Source organism: Oncorhynchus keta, chromosome 19, assembly GCF_023373465.1.
Source record: "Oncorhynchus keta strain PuntledgeMale-10-30-2019 chromosome 19, Oket_V2, whole genome shotgun sequence".
Classification (NCBI taxonomy): domain Eukaryota; kingdom Metazoa; phylum Chordata; class Actinopteri; order Salmoniformes; family Salmonidae; genus Oncorhynchus; species Oncorhynchus keta.
The window spans coordinates 48,226,204-48,249,439 of NC_068439.1; the positions used below are offsets into that span (position 1 = coordinate 48,226,204).

Consider the following 23,236-nt stretch of genomic DNA (forward strand, 5'->3'; position numbering starts at 1 on the left):
ATAAACACAAAGTTTATAGATTTTCAATAAATACATTTTTCACAATTTTTATTAAGAGTTGATTGATTAAACAGTCATAGTATTCATAGGTTTTAAGAGTAGTACTGTACAGTAGATTTGGGTTTCTGATGTCCTTCATTTGTTCATATATGGCATTTTTGCAGTAAAATGTTTACCAGGGATACAAAATGTACTAAACACATAAACATCAGTTATCCTTATGCAGGGCAGGGGTTTTTCATCACCATGTGACCTGACCAGGAACAATTGCAGGCCCTAGTTTTAGAGTGTTACATGATGTTACTTAGGGAGGTCTCATGGTTAAGGAAAACTCCTGACCATTAAAGCTTTCAGCAGGACAGACCTTTATCAAAAGTGGCAATGCAGACAAGTGTTTGGTAATGCCCAGGCAAGATACGACAGGGTTCTCCAACTCTGGTCCTGGAGAGCTACTGGAGTGTGTAGACTTTTGATCCAGACCAGCACCAACACACCTTCAATCTGCATTCATACTAGGCTGGAACAAAAGCCATACCCAGTAGCTCTCCCAACCGGAGTAGAGGAACCCTGAGTTACTGAGTGTTGTACTGTTACACCTTATTTGAACTTTGAAAAACAGTAAGGCAGTGACTTTCCATTGTAAAATATTACGGCATTCATCAGATGTTTCTTTGTCATACACAGAGATTCAAGAAAATGTACAACCTAAAATGAAAGGGAAACATTTAGAAAAATAAAAACAATGCTCATGGACATTAAACATTAAAACAAAGAGGAAGCCAAACTATGGTATCATCAGTGTGTGAAAGGTCTGAAATCAGTTTAGTGGCAGACAGCATCCATCTACAATGACACAAAGTTGGCAACAAAGCAGTAGATCCTTAAACTGGTGAGAAGTTGAAGATGCTAAAACTCAAAAGAGCATTGGTCGAGGGTATGGAGCAGTGTTACCCCCTCAAAGGGAAGGTAGTGAGTGACCTTTTAGGGAGGGGTCACTCACTCCAGCTTAAGGAGCTCAACATCGAAGATGAGTGTGGCATTGGGGGGAATGACACCGGGGTGACCTGTGGCTCCATAGGCCATATCCGGCGTGCAGGTGATCTTCGCCCGCTGGCCCACGCTCATCTGGGGGAGACAGAGGGAGGAAGAAAACAGGTAGAGGAATTGTCAACACTCGCTTATCATGTGTTGCAATATCAACATAAAATATCATGAGTACAGAGATGGAGTGGCACTATCTGCTGTAAGACAATGCCATCTCACCTGTGCGATTCCTTCCTCCCAGCCCTTGATGACTTCCTGTCGCCCGATCTTGAACTTGAAGGGCTTGTTTCTGTCTCGAGAAGAGTCAAACTTCTTGCCATTCTGCAGCATACCTGGCAGAGGAATCACACAAACACTTGACTCGATGATCTTCCTAGGTTACGGTAGGTGTTTGAAAGTTCTTGTTTATTCATGTATCCTGCTTTATATGAGTACAACTGTGTACACGCGAGTGTGCTTGTGGAATCATTTGAACACAAAACAAGGCCTACACAAGTATATTTTCCACACAGATCAATTCCATTCCAGTCACTCAAACATTTCCCCTCAAAACAAACTAAAACAAAACAAGCAGAGCTCTGTTTTGCATGAGGTCAGGAAATCCTTCACCTCTGCTGCAAGAAATACGGTCTTGAATGCCTCGGAATCATAGCATTCCAAATTCCAACATCAAAGGCTTCGGGAAAGGCGGATTCTGATAACAGGGCTGGCACAAAAACAGGAGTAATTCCACTGGGCTTCCTTATCCAGGTCCTGGGCTCCTTTTAATGATCCAAATGAACAAAGGGAATGTGAAATATGAGGCAGTGGCCTAATTCTTCCTCTGGATTATCTCTGGCGGTTAACTAGGCCATGTCTAGACTGCATTTGGACCACAGGGGAAACAGACAGAGAGACAGACAGGGAGAAACAGTAGTGGCACAACAATTAATGTGCACTTGAAAATCTGTCCATTCAGGCATGCTAAGAAAGTTAGATCCAGACAAACTGAGACAGAGACACTGTGTGCGTGAAGAACAACCATTTTACCTTTCACAGGCCGAGGTAGAATACTGACACGAGTATTACTGAGACAAAATCCTAATGACAATAATCCAGGGCAATGTGGCTGAAGCCATGATTTGCAGAAATCATTAGAAACACAGTCATGATAAATGTAGGATTTTTCCTAGCCCTCCAGTAAATTGAAGAAATGTTGATGTCAACATTAAGCAGACATACAAGACTATAATAACCCCTGCAGAAAGGTAGACTAGACTGTTCCAGAAGCAGCCATGGTTGGACCGATCCAATCTCACCTGTCCCACGGTATTAAATGTCACAGCAAACATGAACCCTGTTGCTCCACGCAGCAAATTTTGCTGAATGAAAAAAAAAAATAACTGCAACAAAACCCATGACAGTTCAGCATGTCAATCTGAAGAACTTGTCACGTCTCGTAAAATTATCGCTAATGTGCGTCTACCATCGTTTCCAAGTTTTAGTCAAATAACATGATTCATTTTTGCCACCATCACATTAGACAGACATAACAGCAGCGTAAATAGTTGGCAATAAAACTACCAGTCAGTCAGGAGACGGGTTCACCCAAAGAGATGGGAGTCTTGTACAGTACTGGCTGCTTCTCCTCTTTCACTCCCCCTAAACCTAGTAGGACCGCAAAGCTTCCAAGAATCCCTGCCTGTGGGGTCACTGGGCAGAGGTCCAAGCCGATGGGTCCACAGACCACAACGTGATTACCATCTGTTAATACCGTCTCTCCCCTGGCCAGACTGGTTACAGGCATAGTGAAAGTGCTCCTGAAGATGGAAACATTAGGTCATATATATATATCTTTTTTTTAATCCTTTTTTATTTTTTAAACACAGTGAAACAAGGCTAGGATGTTTATTTTATATGCAGGCTGGGGATTGCTAGGGGCCTCACTATATGATTTATCATGATACGATATGTATTGCGATTCGATACTGTGACTTTATTGCCATTCGATGTTCCAGACATATTGCTCACCTTATGTCCGCTGTAGAGGGACAAGAGATTGAAAATTAGTTTTGATGAGTCGTGGAAATAAAACTTTTGGAAACAAATTTGGCTCCCTGTTGAAAAGAAGATGGAGAACACGCTATGAAGGAAAAATACTGGCGTTTTGGTGGAGGTAAAGGAAACTAGAACAAAAATATTATCCTGTAATGTAACTATCTATTTTTTACCATCATTAATGCAATACAGGTCATATTTCCCCCAAGCAGCAATGATATGGCCAGTTACAAAGTAGAGGTTCTTAGAATTCAATTATTAAGACTCCTTTGCTGAATAGGTGAAACGTTGGCTGTGTTTCAAAAACACAACTTAACCTATGTCTACCGGTATATCCAACATTAGTATACCAAACATTAAGAGCACCTTCCTAATATTGAGTTGCACCCCATTCTTGATACACACAGGAAACTGTTGAGCGTGAAAAACACAGCAGCGTTGCAGTTCTTGACACAAACTGGTGCGCCTGGCACATACTACTACCATACCCCGTTTAAAAGGAACTTCAATATTTTGTCTTGCCCATTCACCCTCTGAATGGCACACATACACAATCCATGTCTCAATTGCCCCAAGGGTATAAAATCCTTCTTTAACCTGTCTCCTCCCCTTCATCTACACTGATTGAAGTGGATTTAACAATAAGGGGGATCATAGCTTTCACCTGGTCAGTCTGTCATGGAAAGAGCAAGTGTTCTTAATGTTTGTTAATGTTTGTTTTGTATATTCAGTGTATATAAGCAGCTTGGTAAAGTAAAGCCCATCCTATCTGACAAACGCTACATAATATTCCCAGTCTGTTTCACTTTTAATAAAATAAAGCCTGTCCAATAATTTATCTTCGTGCAACAAAATGCAGAGAGCCCACCTCATCTTGGTAGAGTCAGGTTGGGGTCGAATGAAAATAAAACAGGCTTCTTCTTCCCTGTTACTGCAGCACAGTGCCAGACCCTCTTGGATATCAGGCAGGAGATAAGTGACTAGTAGACAGTGTAGAAAGCATGACAAACTGGGCCGGCTAAATCCCGGGTTCTCTGTTTGGGTTGGGGGTTAAAATACCCAGGGAAGACCCATGTGTGCCCAAAACGGCACCCTAGTCCCCATATAGTGCTCTATACTTTAGGCAGAGGCACACAGGGTTGCCACATAGGGTTCTGACTAAATGTAGTGCACTATATAGAGAACAGGGCACCATTTCAATGTTGGCCCCCAGACCCTCTTGAGTAGTATGGGGTCTCAGAGGGGCTCAGTCTCAGGCTATCCAGCCCAGCTAGGCTATTTATACTCTGTAACTGTGTCTCAGACCACACGTCACACAGACAAGCCTCTCGTCCCCTGGGGCCCAAAGATGTAAGGAGATAGCACACGTACGCTATCTGTCTGCAACATGCTTTTATAGACATATTGGCACATCATGGGGCTGTGAACAAGTAAACTCAGCAAAAAAATAAACTGTCAACTGCATTTATTTTCAGCAAACTTAACATGTGTGAATATTTGTATGAAATAACAAAATTCAACAACTGAGACATAAACTGAACAAGTTCCACAGACATGTGACTAACAGAAATGGAATAATGTGTCCCTGAACAAAGGGGGGGGGGTCAAAATCAGAAGTAACAGTCAGTATCTGGTGTGGCCACCAGCTGCATTAAGTACTGCAGTGCATCTCCTATTCATGGACTGCACCAGATTTGCCAGTTCTTGCTGTGAGATGTTACCCCACTCTTCCACCAAGGCACCTGCAAGTTCCCGGACATTTCTGGGGGGAATGGCCCTAGCCCTCACCCTCCGTTCCAACAGGGATTGAGATCCGGACTCTTTGCTGGCCATGGCAGAACACTGGCATTCCTGTCTTGCAGGAAATCACGCACAGAACGAGCAGTATGGCTGGTGGCATTGTCATGCTGGAGGGTCATGTCAGGATGAGCCTGCAGGAAGGGTACCACGTGAGGGAGGAGGATGTCTTCCTTGTAACGCACTGCATTGAGATTGCCTGCAATGACAACAAGCTCAGTCCGATGACGCTGTGACACACTGCCCCAGACCATGATGGACCATCCACCTCCAAATCGATGGTCCTACTTCGTGGGCTCTCTGTGCGTTAGAGCTCATTCCTTCAACGATAAACGCGAATCCGTCCATCACCCCTGGTGAGACAAAACCGCGACTCGTCAGTGAAGAGCACTTTTTGCCAGTCCTGCCTGGTCCAGCGACGGTGGGTTTGTGCCAATAGGTGACTTTGTTGCCGGTGATGTCTGGTGAGGACCTGCCTTACAACAGGCCTACAAGTCCTCAGTCCAGCCTATCTCAGCCTATTGCGGACAGTCTGAGCACTGATGGAGGGATTGTACGTTCCTGGTGTAACTCAGGCAGTTGTTGTTGCCATCCTGTACCTGTCCCGCAGGTGTGATGTTCGAATGTACCGATCCTGTGCAGGTGTTGTTACATGTGGTCTGCCACTGCGAGGACGATCAGCTGTCCGTCCTGTCTCCCTGTAGCGCTGTCTTAGGCGTCTCATAGTATGGACATCGCAATTTATTGCCCTGGCCACATCTGCAGTCCTCATGCCTCCTTGCAGCATGCCTAAGGCATGTTTACGCAGATGAGCAGGGACCCTGGGCATCTTTCTTCTGGTGTTTTTCAGTCAGTAGAAAGGCCTCTGTGACCTTAATTGCTTACCATCTGTAAGCTGTTAGTGTCTTAACAACCATTCCACAGATGCATGTTCATTAATTGTTTATGGTTCATTGAACAAGCATGGGAAACAGTGTTTAAACCCTTTACAATGAAGATCTGTAAAGTTATTTGGACTTTTACCAATTATCTTTGAAAGACAGTTTGGGGGGGGGTCCGGTATATTTGTCCGGTGTGCAGGTGATCGCCGTCCACTGGCCCACTCTCATCTTTATATGTCGACGGACAAATATATGCTTGTACTTCGTTGTTCATACATCACTATCCTTGTCACTTAGTGGTGTTACACGTAATGAGACAGCTCCGATATAGACCTGCGGCTTTAATGTCATGGTGTAGGCAGCATGTTGCTATACTGTAGTATTAATTAGCACAGTCTCTGCTGCTATTTACTCCCACAGCACCTTGTCTCAATAGGCCAAATCATTGAAATAGATGAGAAAGAAGCACTGCTGGGAGTCAGTGTAGCATTCAGCCGTGCTCTTCGTAAGTTGCTACATCTACTTTGATTGAGTTGGCTAATAAAATACAGTACTGTAGTGCTGGGTTTAATAGGACCATATCATCCCGTGCAGTAATGAAAATATAATTCTAATAATTATTACACAAGACTTTAAAGTGTTCAGAGGAATAAGTGAAGGCTAGGACTACTAGTCTGTGAGTTATATTTAACCGTACTGCACCATGGTTCTCACTCTGATCAGTATTCTGTTCAATCTCCCTGTCTGGAAGGCAATCCCAACAACTGCTGGGCTGTGTCGAATAAAACTCCAAAATCAATGAGGGCTGGGCCCTGATGGATAACATGGCCTTTTGCCCATTACTCACCTACTGCCTGCCGGCAGTTGATGTGCAAATGTACAGTATCAGTATGAATATATATATAAATATATTTAAAAATGCAGGGAGATGAACAGAGTGCAAATGCAGTGTAGTACATCTATTTTGTGTACAAAGTTCAGAGATGGCTTGTGCATCATAAAGTGCATAGCCCTTTAGTCTCTATGGGCCAGATAGCCAGTTGGTGAGGGCCACAGCCCGGGGGAGAAACTTTTCAGGTGGCGGGAAGTTTTGGTCATGAGTGACCTGAACCGACTGCCAGAAGAAGGCTGATTTGCTATTTTTTTTCTATCCAAATATTATTTATAATATTTATGACCTTGCGATATAGATCAAAACACTTGGGAGAACTTTTGGGAATCTTAGTAATATAATTATTTAGAAGCAAAGTGTAAAGCAGCATGGTTCTTGTTTTGAACTATCTGACTGCATTTGACCTAACAGAACAGCATGCAAACTTATAATACATCTAAAAATGGGGGGGGGGGACTGTGCTGCGTGAGTGACAGGGGGTAAGGTTGTGTGTGTATGGGAAGCAGCTGCCAGAGGATTATACACAGAGTGTACAAAACATTAGGAATACCTGCTCTTTCCATGACATAGACTGACCAGGTGAATCCAGGTGAAAGATATGATCCCTTATCCATCAGTGTAGATGAAGGGGAGACCGTTTAAAGAAGGATTTTTAAGACTTGAGACAACTGAGACATGGATTTTGTATGTGTGCCATCTAGAGGGTGAACGGGCAAGGCATAAATATTTAAGTGCCAGGCGCATCAGTTTGAGGGTGTCAAGAACTGCAACGCTGCTGGGTTTTTCATGCTCAACAGTTTCCCGTGAGTATCAAGAATGGTCCACCACCCAAAGGACATCCAGCCAACTTGACACAACTGTGTGAAGCATTGTAGTCAACATGGGCCAGCATCCATGTGGAACACTTGACACGTTGTAGAGTCCATGCCCTGACGAATAAATGCTGTTCTGAGGGCAAAAGGGGGTGCAACTCAATATTAAGAAGGTGATTACAATGTGTTATACATTCAGTGTAGATGAATGCAATGCACCACCAACTCAAAACATCTTCCTGCGGCTATGAGGAGAGAACGAGAGCGACCGAGATAGATAGAGACGGAGATAGACTGAGAGAGATACTGCTGTGCTCAGGCCTGGTCTCCTGCAGTACTCTATATAAAGGCCTGCGGTGCCGCTGTGTTGTCTGCGGGGGAGTTGACCCTATTACTGGAGCACGAATGCAAAGTCTGCATTCTGTCTCTCCGTCTTTCTTTTTCAGTCTCTCGCGCGCGCAATTCAATTCAGTAGACTTTGACATGGCAAGTTAAATGACTTACATTGTCAAAGTACACATATAACAACAATGGTGGGGCCAACAGCAATAAGGCATCAATAATAGTAGTAGTAGTGGAAATGGTAGTACCATTAACAGAAACAATATTATTAATAATAATAATAGCAAGATAAATAGTAATAGGCTAGTCAACATGACTGAAAAGCCACATGGCATGGTATGAACATTTTGACATTATATTGCATTTCAGCTCGTGGAAGGAGACCACATACAGTATTTGGCAGCCAAAACTGCACAGTTTGGCTTTTCACCCAGTAAATAAATAAATATATATATTTCTTAATCTTTCATAGTTTCAAATTCTTTGTACTGAATGATAATTTTGGGAAAGAAAGATTTTCTTAGGTCTGAGTATTTGTCACAGTGTAAACAGCATTTCCAAAACTCAGTCCTGGGGTTCCCAAGGGGTGCACCTTTAGTTTTTTGCCCAAACACTACACAGCTAATTCAAATGATCAAAGCTTGATGAATAGTTGATTGTTTGAATCAGCTATGTAGTGCTCGGGCAAAAACCAAAACATGCACCCCTTTGGGGTCCCGAGGACCAAGTCTGGGAATCCCTGGTGTAATAGGGATCGTAGCTCTGTCTCTACCTCTCCTCGGGGGCAGAGTGTACATAGCCTGTCCTCTCTGGGCAGCCAGGCTTGCCTGTGATGACCGGTTTCTATAGCCAAAATGCTCACAGAGTCTGTACCTAGTTAGTTTTTCACAGCGGTGAGATAGTCTGGCACCATGTACTGTCTGTTTATAGCCAAATAGCATTGATGTTTATTTTTTTGTGGTGTCTTTCCAATAAGTGATTTAAAAAAAAATCTTTGCTTTGTGATGATTTGGTTGGGCTACACTTTCTGAGTTCTGTCCTGAGGCTCTATGGGGTTAGTTTGGGTTAGTGGACTGAGCCTCTGAACCAGATGGCTGAGGGGACTCTTCTCTTGTTTCACCTCTTGACATTGTGGGGCTGTGTGATAAAATGTTTCAGGGTCGCTTGTTTTGAGATGGTTGTACAATTTGATGGCTCTTTTTTTTCTCCCAATTCGAATAAGGAGGGGGGGGGGGGTATTGGTCCAATTCTACTCTACATGCATTATTTTTTTAAGTTTTTCTTTGCTTGCAATAAAAAATGTTGCATTGGATGTTTGTCCCCATTTGGTAAATTCATTATTAGAGAGTGGACCCCATACTTCACTGCCATATAGAGGAATTGGTTCTATAAACGACTGGAACATTTTGAGACAGATTCTAATTTAAATGTTCATTTAATTCTTCTTGCTTTGTCTCTATGCTCGTTCACAGCCATACGAAAGCTACCTGTGTTGCTGATATTTAGTCCTAGATACATGTAGTTGTTGGTGTGTTGTAATACTACGGTGTCAAAAATATAATTTATATTTGTGATTCTGATTTCCAGAATTTTCTGTTTTTTCTTTTGGGGGGGGCCAATTCTGACAGAACCTGTGCAGATAATCTAGGTGCTGCTGTTAACTCCTCCTTAGTAGGAGACAGCAGCACCAGGTCATCTGCATGCAGCAGCCACTTGATTTCAGTGTTGTGTAGGGTGAGACCAGGTGCTGCAGATTCTTCTAATGTTTTTGCCAATTCATCAATGTAGATGTTAAAAAGTGTTGGACTAATTGAGCAGCCCTGTTTCACTCCACATCCCTGATGAGAATAAGTATGTTTGCTTGTTGCCAATTTTAACCGCACATTTGTTTTTTTTGTCTATATTGATTTAATAACGTCATATGTTTTCCCTCCAATGCCACTTTTATTTACTTTACAGAAATATACATTTGTGCCAAATTGAATCAAATGCTTTTTTGAGGTCTTCAAAACATCAGTAGATTACGCCTTTGCTTTGGTTGACTTGTTTGTCAATTAGAGTTGAGGGTATAAATGTGGTCTGTTATGCAGTAATTCTGTAAAAATCCAATCTGGCTTCTGCTCAGGACGTTGTGTTCGTCAAGGAAATGAAGTGGTCTGCTATTTATGATACTGCAGAGAATTATCCCCAAGTTTCTGTTCATGCAAATTCCTCTAATTATGTGGGTCAAATTTATGGTACATTGTTATAGATTGGTGTGATCAATCCTTGGTTCCAAATATCGGGGGGAAATACCTGCAGTGAGGATAATGTTGGTCTGTATAATTGATCACCCTTTTTGAGTTGTAGAGTACATTGTTTTTTCAATAATTCTTGTTCTGTTCGGTCTTTGACCACTGATTCAAGGATTTATAATGTCTTGTGCAGTGGGGCAAAAAAGTATTTAGTCAGCCACCAATTGTGAAAGTTCTCCCACTTAAAAAGATGAGAGAGGCCTGTATTTCCATCATAGGTACACTTCAACTATGACAGACAAAATGAGAAAACAAAATCCAGAAAAATCACATTGTAGGATTTTTAATACATTTATTTGCAAATTATGGTGGAAAATAAGTATTTGGTCACCTACAAACAAGCAAGATTTCTGGCTCTCACAGACCTTCTTTAAGAGGCTCCTCTGTCCTCCACTCGTTACCTGTATTAATGGCACCTGTTTGAACTTGTTATCAGTATAAAAGACACCTGTCCACAACCTCAAACAGTCACACTCCAAACTCCACTAAGGCCAAGACCAAAGAGCTGTCAAAGGACACCAGAAACAAAATTGTAGACCTGCACCAGGCTGGGAAGAATGAATCTGCAATAGGTAAGCAGCTTGGTTTGAAGAAATCAACGAAAACCTCCTTCCATCAGCAAGGGCATTGAAGATGAAACGTGGCTGGGTCTTTCAGCATGACAATGATCCCAAACACACCGCCCTGGCAACGAAGGAGAGGCTTCGTAAGGAGCATTACAATGGCCTGGAGTGGCCTAGCCAGTCTCCAGATCTCAACCCCATAGAAAATCTTTGGAGGGAGTTGAAAGTCTGTGTTGCCCAGCAACAGCCCCAAAACATCACTGCTCTAGAGGAGATCTGCATGGAGGAATGGGCCAAGATACCAGCAAACAGTCTGTGAAAACCTTGTGAAGACTTACAGAAAACGTTTGACCTCTGTTATATACCCTTTGCTGGCAATGACAAAGTATTGAGATAAACTTTTGTTATTGACCAAATACTTATTTTCCACCATAATTTGCAAATAAATTCATTAAAAATCCTACAATGTGATTTTCTGGATTTTTTTCTTCTCATTTTGTCTGTCATAGTTGAAGTGTACCTATGATGGAAATCCAGGCCTCTCATCTTTTTAAGTGGGAGAACTTGCACAATTGGTGGCTGACTAAATACTTTTTTGCCCCACTGTATATCCTTTTGTTCTGGGCTCTTTTTTTATATTGCTGTAGAGGTTTGCAAAGTCATTTCTCCACTTATCACCAATTTTTGATAGACAATTTAATCATGATGTGGTTTGTTTAATTAATTCAAATGATCCCAGAAGTGGTTTTGATTCTATAGATTCCTCAATTATATCCATCAGATTTATAATGTGCTGTTCCTTTTGTGAAGAATGTTACGCAGTTCCCCAGAACAGTTGAGCCAGTCACGTTGATTTGTAAATTGCACGAGAGAAAGCAGAAGCAGCTGAATCCAGCTGTGTCTTGACAGGGAGTTGCATTTTATATTGAAAGTAAAGTTTTTGGTTGTTGCTTCAATAGAGTGATCAGGCACGTACAACTATACTTTTCCTTTACAGAAAATACACTAGTGCAACACATTCGGCAGAAAAACAAATCTTAATTTTCATCACGACAACAAAAAATGCAACACTATGTGGCTTGGCAGCCACACAAGTAAATGAGCATACAATGAAAAAAGAGAAAAGGGGATTCCTCGTCAGATGTACAACAACGTATTCAACTGAAATGTGTCTTCCACATTTAACCCAACCGCTCTGAATCAGAGAGGTGCGGGGGGCTGCCCTTAATCAACATCCACGTCTTTGGGGTTACTGGCCCAAAAAAAACAATGCATGGCCATCATATCTCTCATGTTTAGGCCTGTCATAGGAAATGTAGCTGGCTACATTCTTTCTAACGTTTTGCTTAAAAGGTAATCTTGTATTTTACCAGCGAGGAATAGACTAGCTACACCGAGAAAAGTAAAGGAGAAAAGTAGCTACACATCCGTCAGAGTGCTATCTGCTGATAGAATGCCCGTTCCTGAATTCTCATCCGAGTTTAGAAGTGCAATTGAAGCACAACATTAGTCTGATGCCGAACTGGGAAAAAAAACGAAGCATTTTAGATCTGCAGTCACAAAACGCAGCAAGATATATATTTTTCCCGAGTGAAAAATTAAGAATTCAGAGTAAACAAGACCCCCAAGTTTAACTTGCTATCTAAGTAAGTGGGCATCTTATTGTGTTAGCTTTCTGCTGCGTTTGAGAAGCCAAAGCCCTTTGGATGAGTTATTTGACCAGCTGCCACTGCTATCTTGATTTCCTTGCAATTTTTTAATCCTCTCCGTTCTCAGCCTGTCTTCTCCACCTCAGTCTTCTCCGAGCAGAGCAGGCAGGCTCATTGCCCTCGTGACCCTAGGAAGCTCTTTGCCACCTTCTCCTCCCTCCTGAATCCTCCTCCCCCTCCCCCCCTCCTCCCTCTCTGCAGATGACTTCGTCAACCATTTTGAAAAGAAGGTCGACGACATCCGATCCTCGTTTGCTAAGTCAAACGACACCGCTGGTTCTGCTCACACTGCCCTACCCTGTGCTCTGACCTCTTTCTCCCCTCTCTCTCCAGATGAAATCTCGCGTCTTGTGACGGCCGGCCGCCCAACAACCTGCCCGCTTGACCCTATCCCCTCCTCTCTTCTCCAGACCATTTCCGGAGACCTTCTCCCTTACCTCACCTCGCTCATCAACTCATCCCTGACCGCTGGCTACGTCCCTTCCGTCTTCAAGAGAGCGAGAGTTGCACCCCTTCTGAAAAAACCTACACTCGATCCCTCCGATGTCAACAACTACAGACCAGTATCCCTTCTTTCTTTTCTCTCCAAAACTCTTGAACGTGCCGTCCTCGGCCAGCTCTCCCGCTATCTCTCTCAGAATGACCTTCTTGATCCAAATCAGTCATGTTTCAAGACTAGTCATTCAACTGAGACTGCTCTTCTCTGTATCACGGAGCGCTCCGCACTGCTAAAGCTAACTCTCTCTCCTCTGCTCTCATCCTTCTAGACCTATCGGCTGCCTTCGATACTGTGAACCATCAGATCCTCCTCTCCACCCTCTCCGAGTTGGGCATCTCCGGCGCGGCCCACGCTTGGATTGCGTCCTACCTGACAGGTCGCTCCTACCAGGTGGCGTGGCGAGAATCTGTCTCCTCACCACGCGCTCTCACCACTGGTGTCCCCAGGGCTCTGTTCTAGGCCCTCTCCTATTCTCGCTATACACCAAGTCACTTGGCTCTGTCATAACCTCACATGGTCTCTCCTATCATTGCTATGCAGACGACACACAATTAATCTTCTCCTTTCCCCCTTCTGATGACCAGGTGGCGAATCGCATCTCTGCATGTCTGGCAGACATATCAGTGTGGATGACGGATCACCACCTCAAGCTGAACCTCGGCAAGACGGAGCTGCTCTTCCTCCCGGGGAAGGACTGCCCGTTCCATGATCTCGCCATCACGGTTGACAACTCCATTGTGTCCTCCTCCCAGAGCGCTAAGAACCTTGGCGTGATCCTGGACAACACCCTGTCGTTCTCAACTAACATCAAGGCGGTGGCCCGTTCCTGTAGGTTCATGCTCTACAACATCCGCAGAGTACGACCCTGCCTCACACAGGAAGCGGCGCAGGTCCTAATCCAGGCACTTGTCATCTCCCGTCTGGATTACTGCAACTCGCTGTTGGCTGGGCTCCCTGCCTGTGCCATTAAACCCCTACAACTCATCCAGAACGCCGCAGCCCGTCTGGTGTTCAACCTTCCCAAGTTCTCTCACGTCACCCCGCTCCTCCGCTCTCTCCACTGTCTTCCAGTTGAAGCTCAAATCCGCTACAAGACCATGGAGCTTGCCTACGGAGCTGTGAGGGGAACGGCACCTCAGTACCTCCAGGCTCTGATCAGGCCCTACACCCAAACAAGGGCACTGCGTTCATCCACCTCTGGCCTGCTCGCCTCCCTACCACTGAGGAAGTACAGTTCCCGCTCAGCCCAGTCAAAACTGTTCGCTGCTCTGGCCCCCCAATGGTGGAACAAACTCCCTCATGACGCCAGGACAGCGGAGTCAATCACCACCTTCCGGAGACACTTGAAACCCCACCTCTTTAAGGAATACCTAGGATAGGATGAAGTAATCCTTCTCACCCCCCTTAAAAGATTTAGATGCACTATTGTAAAGTGGCTGTTCCACTGGATGTCATAAGGTGAATGCACCAATTTGTAAGTCGCTCTGGATAAGAGCGTCTGCTAAATGACTTAAATGTAATGTAAATGTATGACTCCAGACTCCAGTAATGTCAAAACCTTGTGTCAAACTTGAATCATTTACACAATGTTTCTCGTTCACATTAGTTTGTGAATGTCCAAACTCACCAAAAATGACATTTCGGTAGCTCCTATAGATGTATAACTTTGAGCTGGATTGCCTGTCTTTGCAATTAATTTATTTTCGTTTGCGATCGTTAGCATATTTAGCTAGCAGCCTCCATGCAATTTTTTGGTGCCCCCTTGTGTACTAAACCGGTAATACCGTAAATCCCGGGGTGAGATGATGTGAAAATCTGGATACCGCCCAACCCTACTAATCTCCCACTCTAGAATGGAAAAACTCTCGTCATTGAAGTAGGGTGACAGAGGGAAATGTATGTGGTTTTTAACCATTCGATCGCTGCTGCAACGATGCCAAGGAACCCGTTTTTGTTTGTCTGCTGCTAGCTAGCTCTAACAGCTCAAAAAAGAGCAAAGAGTTTAAAATCTCGATATGTGTAGAGTCCATGCTCCTTTCTGGTTTACTCCCTCAGTTTGATCGTTTAATGTAGTTGTATTAACTCCCCTTGCTAGCTTTGTTCTAGCTCGATTTTTATGGCTTGCCGGCTAGACTTCTGTTGTGTAGCTAGTTAGCTCTGGATTTTTTTTTTTCATATTCTGATTGAAATTATTTATTTATTTTGTATTATTTGTTGTCTTGAATTCTTTTTAAACATGAGTGTTTATCTCATTTTAAAAACCAGAAGGGGAATAATTTTTGTTGCAGAGTTGGATAGCTGTGATAGGAGAAAACTGAGGATGGATCAACAACATTGTAGTTACTCCACAATATGAACCTAAATGACAGAATGAAAAGGAATCCTGTATAGAATAAAAATATTCCAAAACATGCATCCTGTTTGCAATAAGGCATGAAAGTAAAGCTGCAAAAAATGTGACAGAGAAATTAACTTTATGTCCTGAATACAAAGCATTATGATTGTGGTAAATCCAACACAACACATCATTGAGTACCACTCTTTATATTTTCAAGCGTGCTGGTGGCTGCATCATGATATGGGAATGCTTATCATCGGCAAGGATTAGGGAGTTTTTTTTAGAATAAAAATAAATGGAATAGAGCTTAGCACAGGAAAAATCCTAGAGAAAAACCTGGTTCAGTCTGCTTTCCAACAGACACTGGGTGACAAATTCACCTTTCAGCAAGACAACTAAACACCAAAGGCAAAATATCCACTGGAGTTGCTTACCAAGACGACATTGAATGTTCCTGAGTAGTCTAGTCACCGTTTTGACTTAAATCGTCATGAAAATATATGGCAAGACTAGAAAATGGCTGTCTACCAATGATCAACAACCAACTCGACAGAGCTTGAAGAATTTGAAAAAGATGTGCAAATATTGCACATTCCAGGTGTGCAAAGCTCTTACCCAGAAAGAATCACAGCTGACAAAGGTGATTCTAACATGTATTGACTCAGGGAAGTGAATACTTATGTAAATTAGATATTTCTGTATTTCATTTTCAATACATTTGCTAAAGTTTCGAAAATCTTGTTTTCACATTGTCATTATGGTGTATTATGTGTAGAGATGAGACATTTTATTTATTTAATCCATTTGGAATTCAGCCTGCAGCAAAATGTGGAATAAGTCAATGGGTCTGAATACTTTCTCAAGGCAATTTATATTTGCTCATTCTCTTATACACCACATGACCAAAAGTAAGTGGACACCTGCTTGTCGAACCTCTCATTCCAAAATCAAAGGCATTCATTTGGAGTTTGTCCCCCCTTTGCTGATATAACAGCCTCCACTCTTCTGGGAAGGCTTTCCACTAGATGTTGGAACGTTGCTGCAGGGACTTGCTTCCATTCAGCCACAAGAGTATTAGTGAGGTCGGGCACTGATGTTGGGCGATTATGCCTGGCTCACGGTCTGATGGGGTTGAGGTCAGGGTTCTGTGCAGATCAATCAAGTTCTTTCACACTGATCTCGACAAACCACTTCTATTTGGACCTCGCTTCGTACAACGGAGTATTGTCATGTTGAAACAAGAAAGCCCCCCCCCCACAAACTGTTTCCACAAAGTTGGAAGCACAGAATCGTCTAGAATGTCATTGTATGCTGTAGCGTTAAGATTACCCTTCACTGGAACAAAGGGGCCTAGTCCGAACTATGAAAAACAGCCCCAGACCATTATTTCTCATCCACCAAACTTTACAGTTGGCACTATGCATTCGGGCAGGTAGCCTTCTCCTGGCATATGCCAAACCCAGATTTGTCCGTCGAACTGCCAGATGGTATAGCGTGATTCATCACTCCAGATAACACGTTTCCACTGCTCCAGAGACCAATGTCTGCAAGCTTTACACCACTCCAAGGGATGCTGGACATTGCGCATGGTGATCTTAGACTTGTGTGCAGCTGCTCGGCCATGGAAACCAATTTAATTAATCTCCCGATGAACAGTTCTTATGCTGACGTTGCTTCCAGAGGCAGTTAGGAACTCAGTAGTGAGTGTTGCAACCGAGGACAGACAATTTTTTACGTGCTATGCGCTTTAGCGGTAACGTTCTGTAAGCTTGTGTGGCCTACCACTTCGCGGCTGAGCCATTGTTGCTCCTAGACGTTTCCACTTCAAAATAATGTGGCACTTACTGTTGACCGGGCAGCTCTAGTAGGGCAGAAATTTGACGAACTGACCTGTTGGAAAGGTGGCATCCTACGACGGTGCCACGTTGAAAGTCACTGAGCTCTTCAGTAAGGCCATTCTACTGCCATTCTACTGCCAATGTTTCTAAAGGCAATTTATATTTGCTCGTTCTCTTATACACCACATGACCAAAAGTAAGTGGACAATGGCATTAATATGGAGTTGGTCCCCCCTTTGCTCCACTCTTCTGCGGAGGCTGTACAGTATGTAAACTGGGTGGACGCCCTAATGGGTTAAGTACCCAATGCATATGCATATGCAACCAAATATAATCCATAGAAAACAGTTCCCATTCCAGTCAGGACTGGCAGCTATTGCTAGTGTTCCCATCAGTTTAACAGTCAAAGTGCCAGGGTTAGAGGTTCCAAAGTCCTTCTATGGATTACATCTATGGCCGCAACTCAACATGCCGTTTTATATTTGGCACACGTGTTGACCAAATTGCGGGCTTCCCGACGAAGCACTTGCGGTAAAACTTAATCCACAGCTATTTTTTTTAGAAGCGATTGATCCTCTGTAGCTAAATTATGCTCTCTGGTGGAGTATTTAGAATTATTGTATTTACAGTGCATTCGGAAAGTATTCAGACCCCTTGACATTTTCCACATTTTGTTACGTTATAGCTAAAATGGATTAAATATTTTGTTTACTCATCAATCTACATACAATACCCCGCAATGACAAAGGAAAAACAGGTTTTTAGACATTTTTGCAAATGTATTAAAAGTAAAAAACTGAAATATCACATAAGTATTCAGATCCTTTACTCAGTACTTTGTTGAAGCACCATTTGCAGCAATTACAGCCTCGAGTCTTCTTGGGTATGACGCTACAAGCTTGGCACACCTGTATTTTGGGAGTTTCTCCCATTCTTCTTTGCCGACCCTCTCAAGCTCTGTCAGGTTCGATGGGGAGCGTCGCTGCACAGCTATTTTCAGGTCACTCCAGAGATGTTCGATCGGGTTCATGTCCGGGCTCTGGCTGGGCCACTCAAGGACATTCAGAGACTTGTCCCGAAGCCACTCCTGCGTTGTCTTGGCTGTGTGCTTCGTGTCATTGGTCCTGAGCGCTCTGGAGCAGGTTTTAATCAAGGATCTCGCTGTACTTTTCTCCGTTCCTCTTTCCCTCGATCCTGACTAGTCTCTCAGTCCCTGCATCTGAAAAACTTCCCCACAGCATGAAGCTGCCACCACCATGCTTCACCGTAGGGATGGTGCCAGTTTTCTTCCAGACATTAAGCTTGGCATTCAGGCCATAGAGTTCAATCTTGGTTTCATCAGACCAAATAATCTTTTTTCTCATGGTCTGAGAGACTTTAGGTGCCTTTTGACAAACTCCAAGTGGGCTGTCATGTGTCTTTTACTGAGGAGTGGTGTCTTTCTGGCCACTCTAACATAAAAGGCCTGATTGGTGGAGTGCTACCGAGATGGGAGAACCTTCCAGAAGGACAACCATCTCCACAGAGGAGCTCTGGAGCTCTGTCAGAGTGACCATCGGGTTCATGGTCACCTCCCTGACCAAGGCTCTTCTCCTCCAATTGCTCAGCTTGGCCGGGCGGCCAGCTCTAGGAAGACTGTTGGTGGTTCCAAACTACTTCCATTTAAGAATGATGGAGGCCACTGTGTTTTTGGGGACCTTCAATGCTGCATAAATGTTTTGGTACCCTACCCCAGACCTGTGCCTCGACACAATCCTGTCTCTGAGCTCTACGGACAATTCCTTCAACCTCATTGCTTGATTTTTGCTCTGACATGCACTTGGTTGAGTAACTGACATGATCTTCTCCCCCCCTTGGGTTGTGCCGTGGCGGAGATCTTTGTGGGCTATACTCGGCCTTGTCTCAGGGTGGTAAGTTGGTGGTTGAAGATATCCCTCTGGTGATGTGGGGGCTGTGCTTTGGCAAAGTGGGTGGGGTTATATCCTTCCTGTTTGGCCCGGTCTGGGGGTATCATCGGATGATGCCACAGTGTCTCCTGACCTCTCCTGTCTCAGCCTCCAGTATTTATGCTGCAGTAGTTTGTGTCAGGGGGCTAGGGTCAATATGTTATATCTGGAGTACTTCTCCTGTCTTATCAGGTGTCCTGTGTGAATTTAAGTATGCTCTCTCTAATTCTCTCTTTCTTTCTCTCTCTCTCAGAGGACCTGAGCCCTAGGACCATGCCTCAGGACTACCTGGCATGATGACTCCTTGCTGTCCCCAGTCCATCTGGCCGTGCTGCTGCTCCAGTTTCAACTGTTCTGCCTGCGGCTATGGAATCCTGACCTGTTCACCGGACATGCTACCTGTCCCAGACCTGCTGTTTTCAACTCTCTAGAGACAGCAGGAGTGGTAGAAATACTCTTAATGATCGGCTATGAAAAGCCAACTGACATTTACTCCTGAGGTGCTGACTTGTTAAACCCTCAACAACTACTGTGATTATTATTATTTGACCATGCTGGTCATTTATAAACATTAGAATATCTTGGCCATGTTCTGTTATAATCTCCACCTGGTCTAGACAGAAGAGGACTGGTCACCCCTCATAGCCTGGTTCCTCTCTAGGTTTCTTCCTAGGTTTTGGCCTTTCTAGGGAGTTTTTCCTGGCCACTGTGCTTCTTCCCCTGCATTGCTTGCTGTTTGGAGTTTTAGGCTGGGTTTCTGTACAGCACTTTGAGATATCAGCTGATGTAAGAAGGGCTATATAAATCAATTTGATGATTTGATTTATATAGACAGGTGTATGCCTTTCCAAATCATGTCCAATCAATTGAAATTACCACTGATGGACACCAATCAAGTTGTAGAAACATCTCAAGGATGACCAATAGAAACAGGGGGCACCTGAGCTCAATTTTCGAGTCTCATTGCAAAGGGTCTGAATACTTATGTAAATAAGGTATCTGTCTTTTATTTAGAATATATTTGTCCAAATTTCTAAAAACCTGTTTTCGCTTTGTCATTATGGGGTATTATTGTGTGTAGATTGATGAGGGGGATTTTTTTTATTTTATCTATTTTTGAATAAAATGTGGAAGAAGGGAAGGGGTCTGAATACTTTCTGAATGCACTGTATGTCTGTTCAGACAGGAGTAATATCATTGTTTATTTTACCTTTATTTAACTAGGCAAGTCAGTTAAGAACACATTCTTATTTACAATGATGGCCTACCAAAAGGCCTCCTGCGGGGACGGGGGCTGGGATTAAAAATTAAAAATGTATAAATACAGGACAAAACACACATCACGACAAGAGAGATAACACAACACTACACAAAGAGAGACCTAAGACGACAACATAACATGGTAGTAACACAACATGACAACAACATGGTAGCAACACAATATGGCAGCAGTACAAAATATGGTACAAACATTATTGGTCCCAGACAACAGCATAAAGGGCAAGAAGGTAGAGACAACAACACATCACACAAAGCAGACACTAATGTCAGTAAGAGTGTCCATGATTGAGTCTTTGAATGAAGATATTGGCCCCGCAAAAAATGTATAGCATAATTTTGGCAAAAATGTTGCTATGTCTCTCTCTCTTTCGCTCTCTTTACCCCTCTCACTTCCTCTAAACTACTGCACTGACCTGCAAAAAAACTAAACTCAGAAGGAACAGGGCCAGGAACTACGTCTTCATTACTACCGCTCTCACTCACTGCCTTCTGGGCAACAATAAACCAAACAGCAATCAATCACTCAACATAATGACAAAGTGTTGAGCTTTAAATGCATCACCACCAAACATTAACAGCGTATTAAACTGTACTTGTTGTAGAGTTCAAGCCATGTCTTCAAAGCGACAACTGGCACATAAAACTGGCGCACGCACACACACAGGTCATATACACGTCATATAAACGTGTAATAAACGTGTAATCACCCAGACAGAATGTTGACATTTACTTCCCGTTTCCTGTCTGACCTGGTTGTCTGGGAGACGACCATGAGACATAGAATGGCCCACCTCGTACATTTTTTTTATTCATAAATAAAACATTCATTTCCCAACCAGATGCTCTGTCACACACTCTTTACCTGTGTAATGGACAACACACGCCTGGCCCTTCTTTGGGAAAGTCCTTGCTGTTGAAAAGAAAACAAACAATAGTGGGTAGATTGTAGTCTCGGGTGTGTGTGCAACTTTTTACACCCTGCAGCCTAATGGAGTAAGGAGGAGCTAATAGATTAACAATGCCTGTCTGGATCAAGTCTGTCTGTGTGTTGTTATGTCTGAGCCAGGAAAGCTTAACCCTTATCCATGTAATAGTTGACCTATTTCCAAACTATTCAATCCTAATGTGTTCATCAACTGGTTATTATTGTCCCAGAGACATGAAGACCTGAGCTTGTGGAATGGGTCTCAAATTATAGAAGGAAAAAGCGAGAGAGGATGCAAGTAGCCACAGACTAAAGGGAGAACAAGACTTTGTCAGAGTGTAAGCATGTGGTGTATTGTAGGTTGTGTGTCTGCTGGGAAAACTTGCTTTACCACAGAGCAGTGATATCCTATGAGGTATTCCGTCGTGGTATTGGTGGTATGGCAGACATTGTCATAATAGGATGTGTCCTAGCAATGACATGTTTCGTTTTGATGTTGTCACATCAAATCATTAGCTGTAACATCTTAATTGCTTTAGCTAAAAACAAACACATATGTAGCTATGCAGTTTGCTGGCTGTATAATAGCGGAATAATCTAACCTACTTCAAATGAGAATTATTACCGACAAAAAGCAGGAATTCCAGGAGCTATTCTGAGAAGAAAGCCGGCTGGCTCTAAATGCAGTGTTCTAGATCGAGATTGGTCTCAATGTGCTGATCGAGAGAGTCAGTGCAATCCGGGGATGGGACGTCACTACCCTAAACCCTAACCAAGCCAAAAACCATTAAAAAAAATGTCAACCTCAAATCTGATAGGGACGTTCCAAGGATCCCTGATAACATGGACAGTACAGAGAGCGAAGAACATTTCGAAGGCTTGAGAAATACATGTTGTGGAGTGTGTAGGCCGAGTGAAATTGTAACTAACTACTTTGCAACGGCTGTAAATCGGTAAAACGTTACCACAGTATATGATAATACTGCATTTCCCACAAGTTCGTAATCGCTAAATAAGCATATACTGCACAACAATCCAAAATATAAACAGACGCCAAAATGTAGCAAAAAAACTCACCATCTCCTGGGGATATTGTTTCAATTTCCACACCCATTATGACACAAAGCCGACGGTGTTTGCTAAAGCATCAAATAAAGCAGGTTTGGCTTCTACTGTCTAGTCTATTTCGGTGGCGAAAAAGGTGCAAGCTACAGCAATGCCGCGCACTGATCGAATCCACTAGTCTGAGAAATGCAAGATTGTATTTGCCTGGCTATCCAGAATAGACTCCTTGCTCCGGCCAAACACTACGCCACGCCCACGGACATTATGCCGTGTTCAAATGCTATCCACGTGCCGCGTTCAACGATTCAGGAAGTCAGAAATGTCAGAGTTTCCTAGTTCCAAATTTATATGAACGTGGCATAAACCCAGCGAAATAATTGAGTGTGTTGTCAGGCTAAAATCACAGAGATTCTTAACCCAGAGGCGCAACATCGTGTTCGGAAATGCTTGCAGTGAACAAATCTTCCTTTGTTGTTCATTTTCTCGAAATCTAAAGGCACAACCTAGATTCGAGCTAGTGTTTTACGTACTTTAACATGTTATTCATCCAACCTCGTGAAAGTGATGAACTGACACGTTTTTATTTTCGTCAAAAACAACTTAAATTTGAAGGAGTGCCTTTGATTTGACGGCATGCACATGCGTAGTTTGGCCCGAAACAATCGTTTGACTCGATGACGTGTTCTACCTATTACGTTTATACACCCATTGGTTTCTATGCTGCGTTCAAATACTAGTTGGAACGAGGATATTTGGAAATGACTCGCTGACTCGTTGAACATTCCATGTGAATTACTACACCCAGTTAGTAAGTCGGAAATGTCCGAGTTCCCTAGTTCTGACTAATATCTGAACGCGACATTAGCTAGCGAACGTCACCATGCTGTGTTGTCATGTTTGCTGCCTTGCTATGTTGTTGTCTTAGGTCCCTCTTTATATATATTGTTATGTTGTCTCTTTTGTCGTGATGTGT

The 23,236-nt window shown here is 43.2% G+C and overlaps 1 protein-coding gene across 1 annotated transcript; it reads right to left on the reverse strand.

Annotated features, from left to right (window-relative positions):
* Positions 1-31: 31 nt before the first annotated feature.
* fkbp1b (FKBP prolyl isomerase 1B) lies at positions 32-22,523 on the reverse strand. The gene is made up of 4 exons (XM_035793673.2): positions 22,276-22,523; positions 21,136-21,183; positions 1,264-1,376; positions 32-1,125 (listed from the first exon to the last, which is right to left on the reverse strand). Exons 1-4 carry the CDS (start codon positions 22,310-22,312, stop codon positions 997-999), a joined length of 327 nt encoding a protein of 108 aa, XP_035649566.1. The 5' UTR covers positions 22,313-22,523; the 3' UTR covers positions 32-996.
* Between the last annotated feature and the right edge of the window lie 713 nt (positions 22,524-23,236).

Coding starts and splice junctions, on each gene's coding strand:
- fkbp1b (XM_035793673.2), bottom strand. CDS start 22,312: ATGGGTGTGGAAATTGAAACAATATCCCCAGGAGATG. Junction 21,184..22,275: donor AACAATATCCCCAGGAGATG/GTGAGTTTTTTT, acceptor TCTTTTCAACAG/CAAGGACTTTCCCAAAGAAG. Junction 1,377..21,135: donor GTGTGTTGTCCATTACACAG/GTAAAGAGTGTG, acceptor TTCCTCTGCCAG/GTATGCTGCAGAATGGCAAG.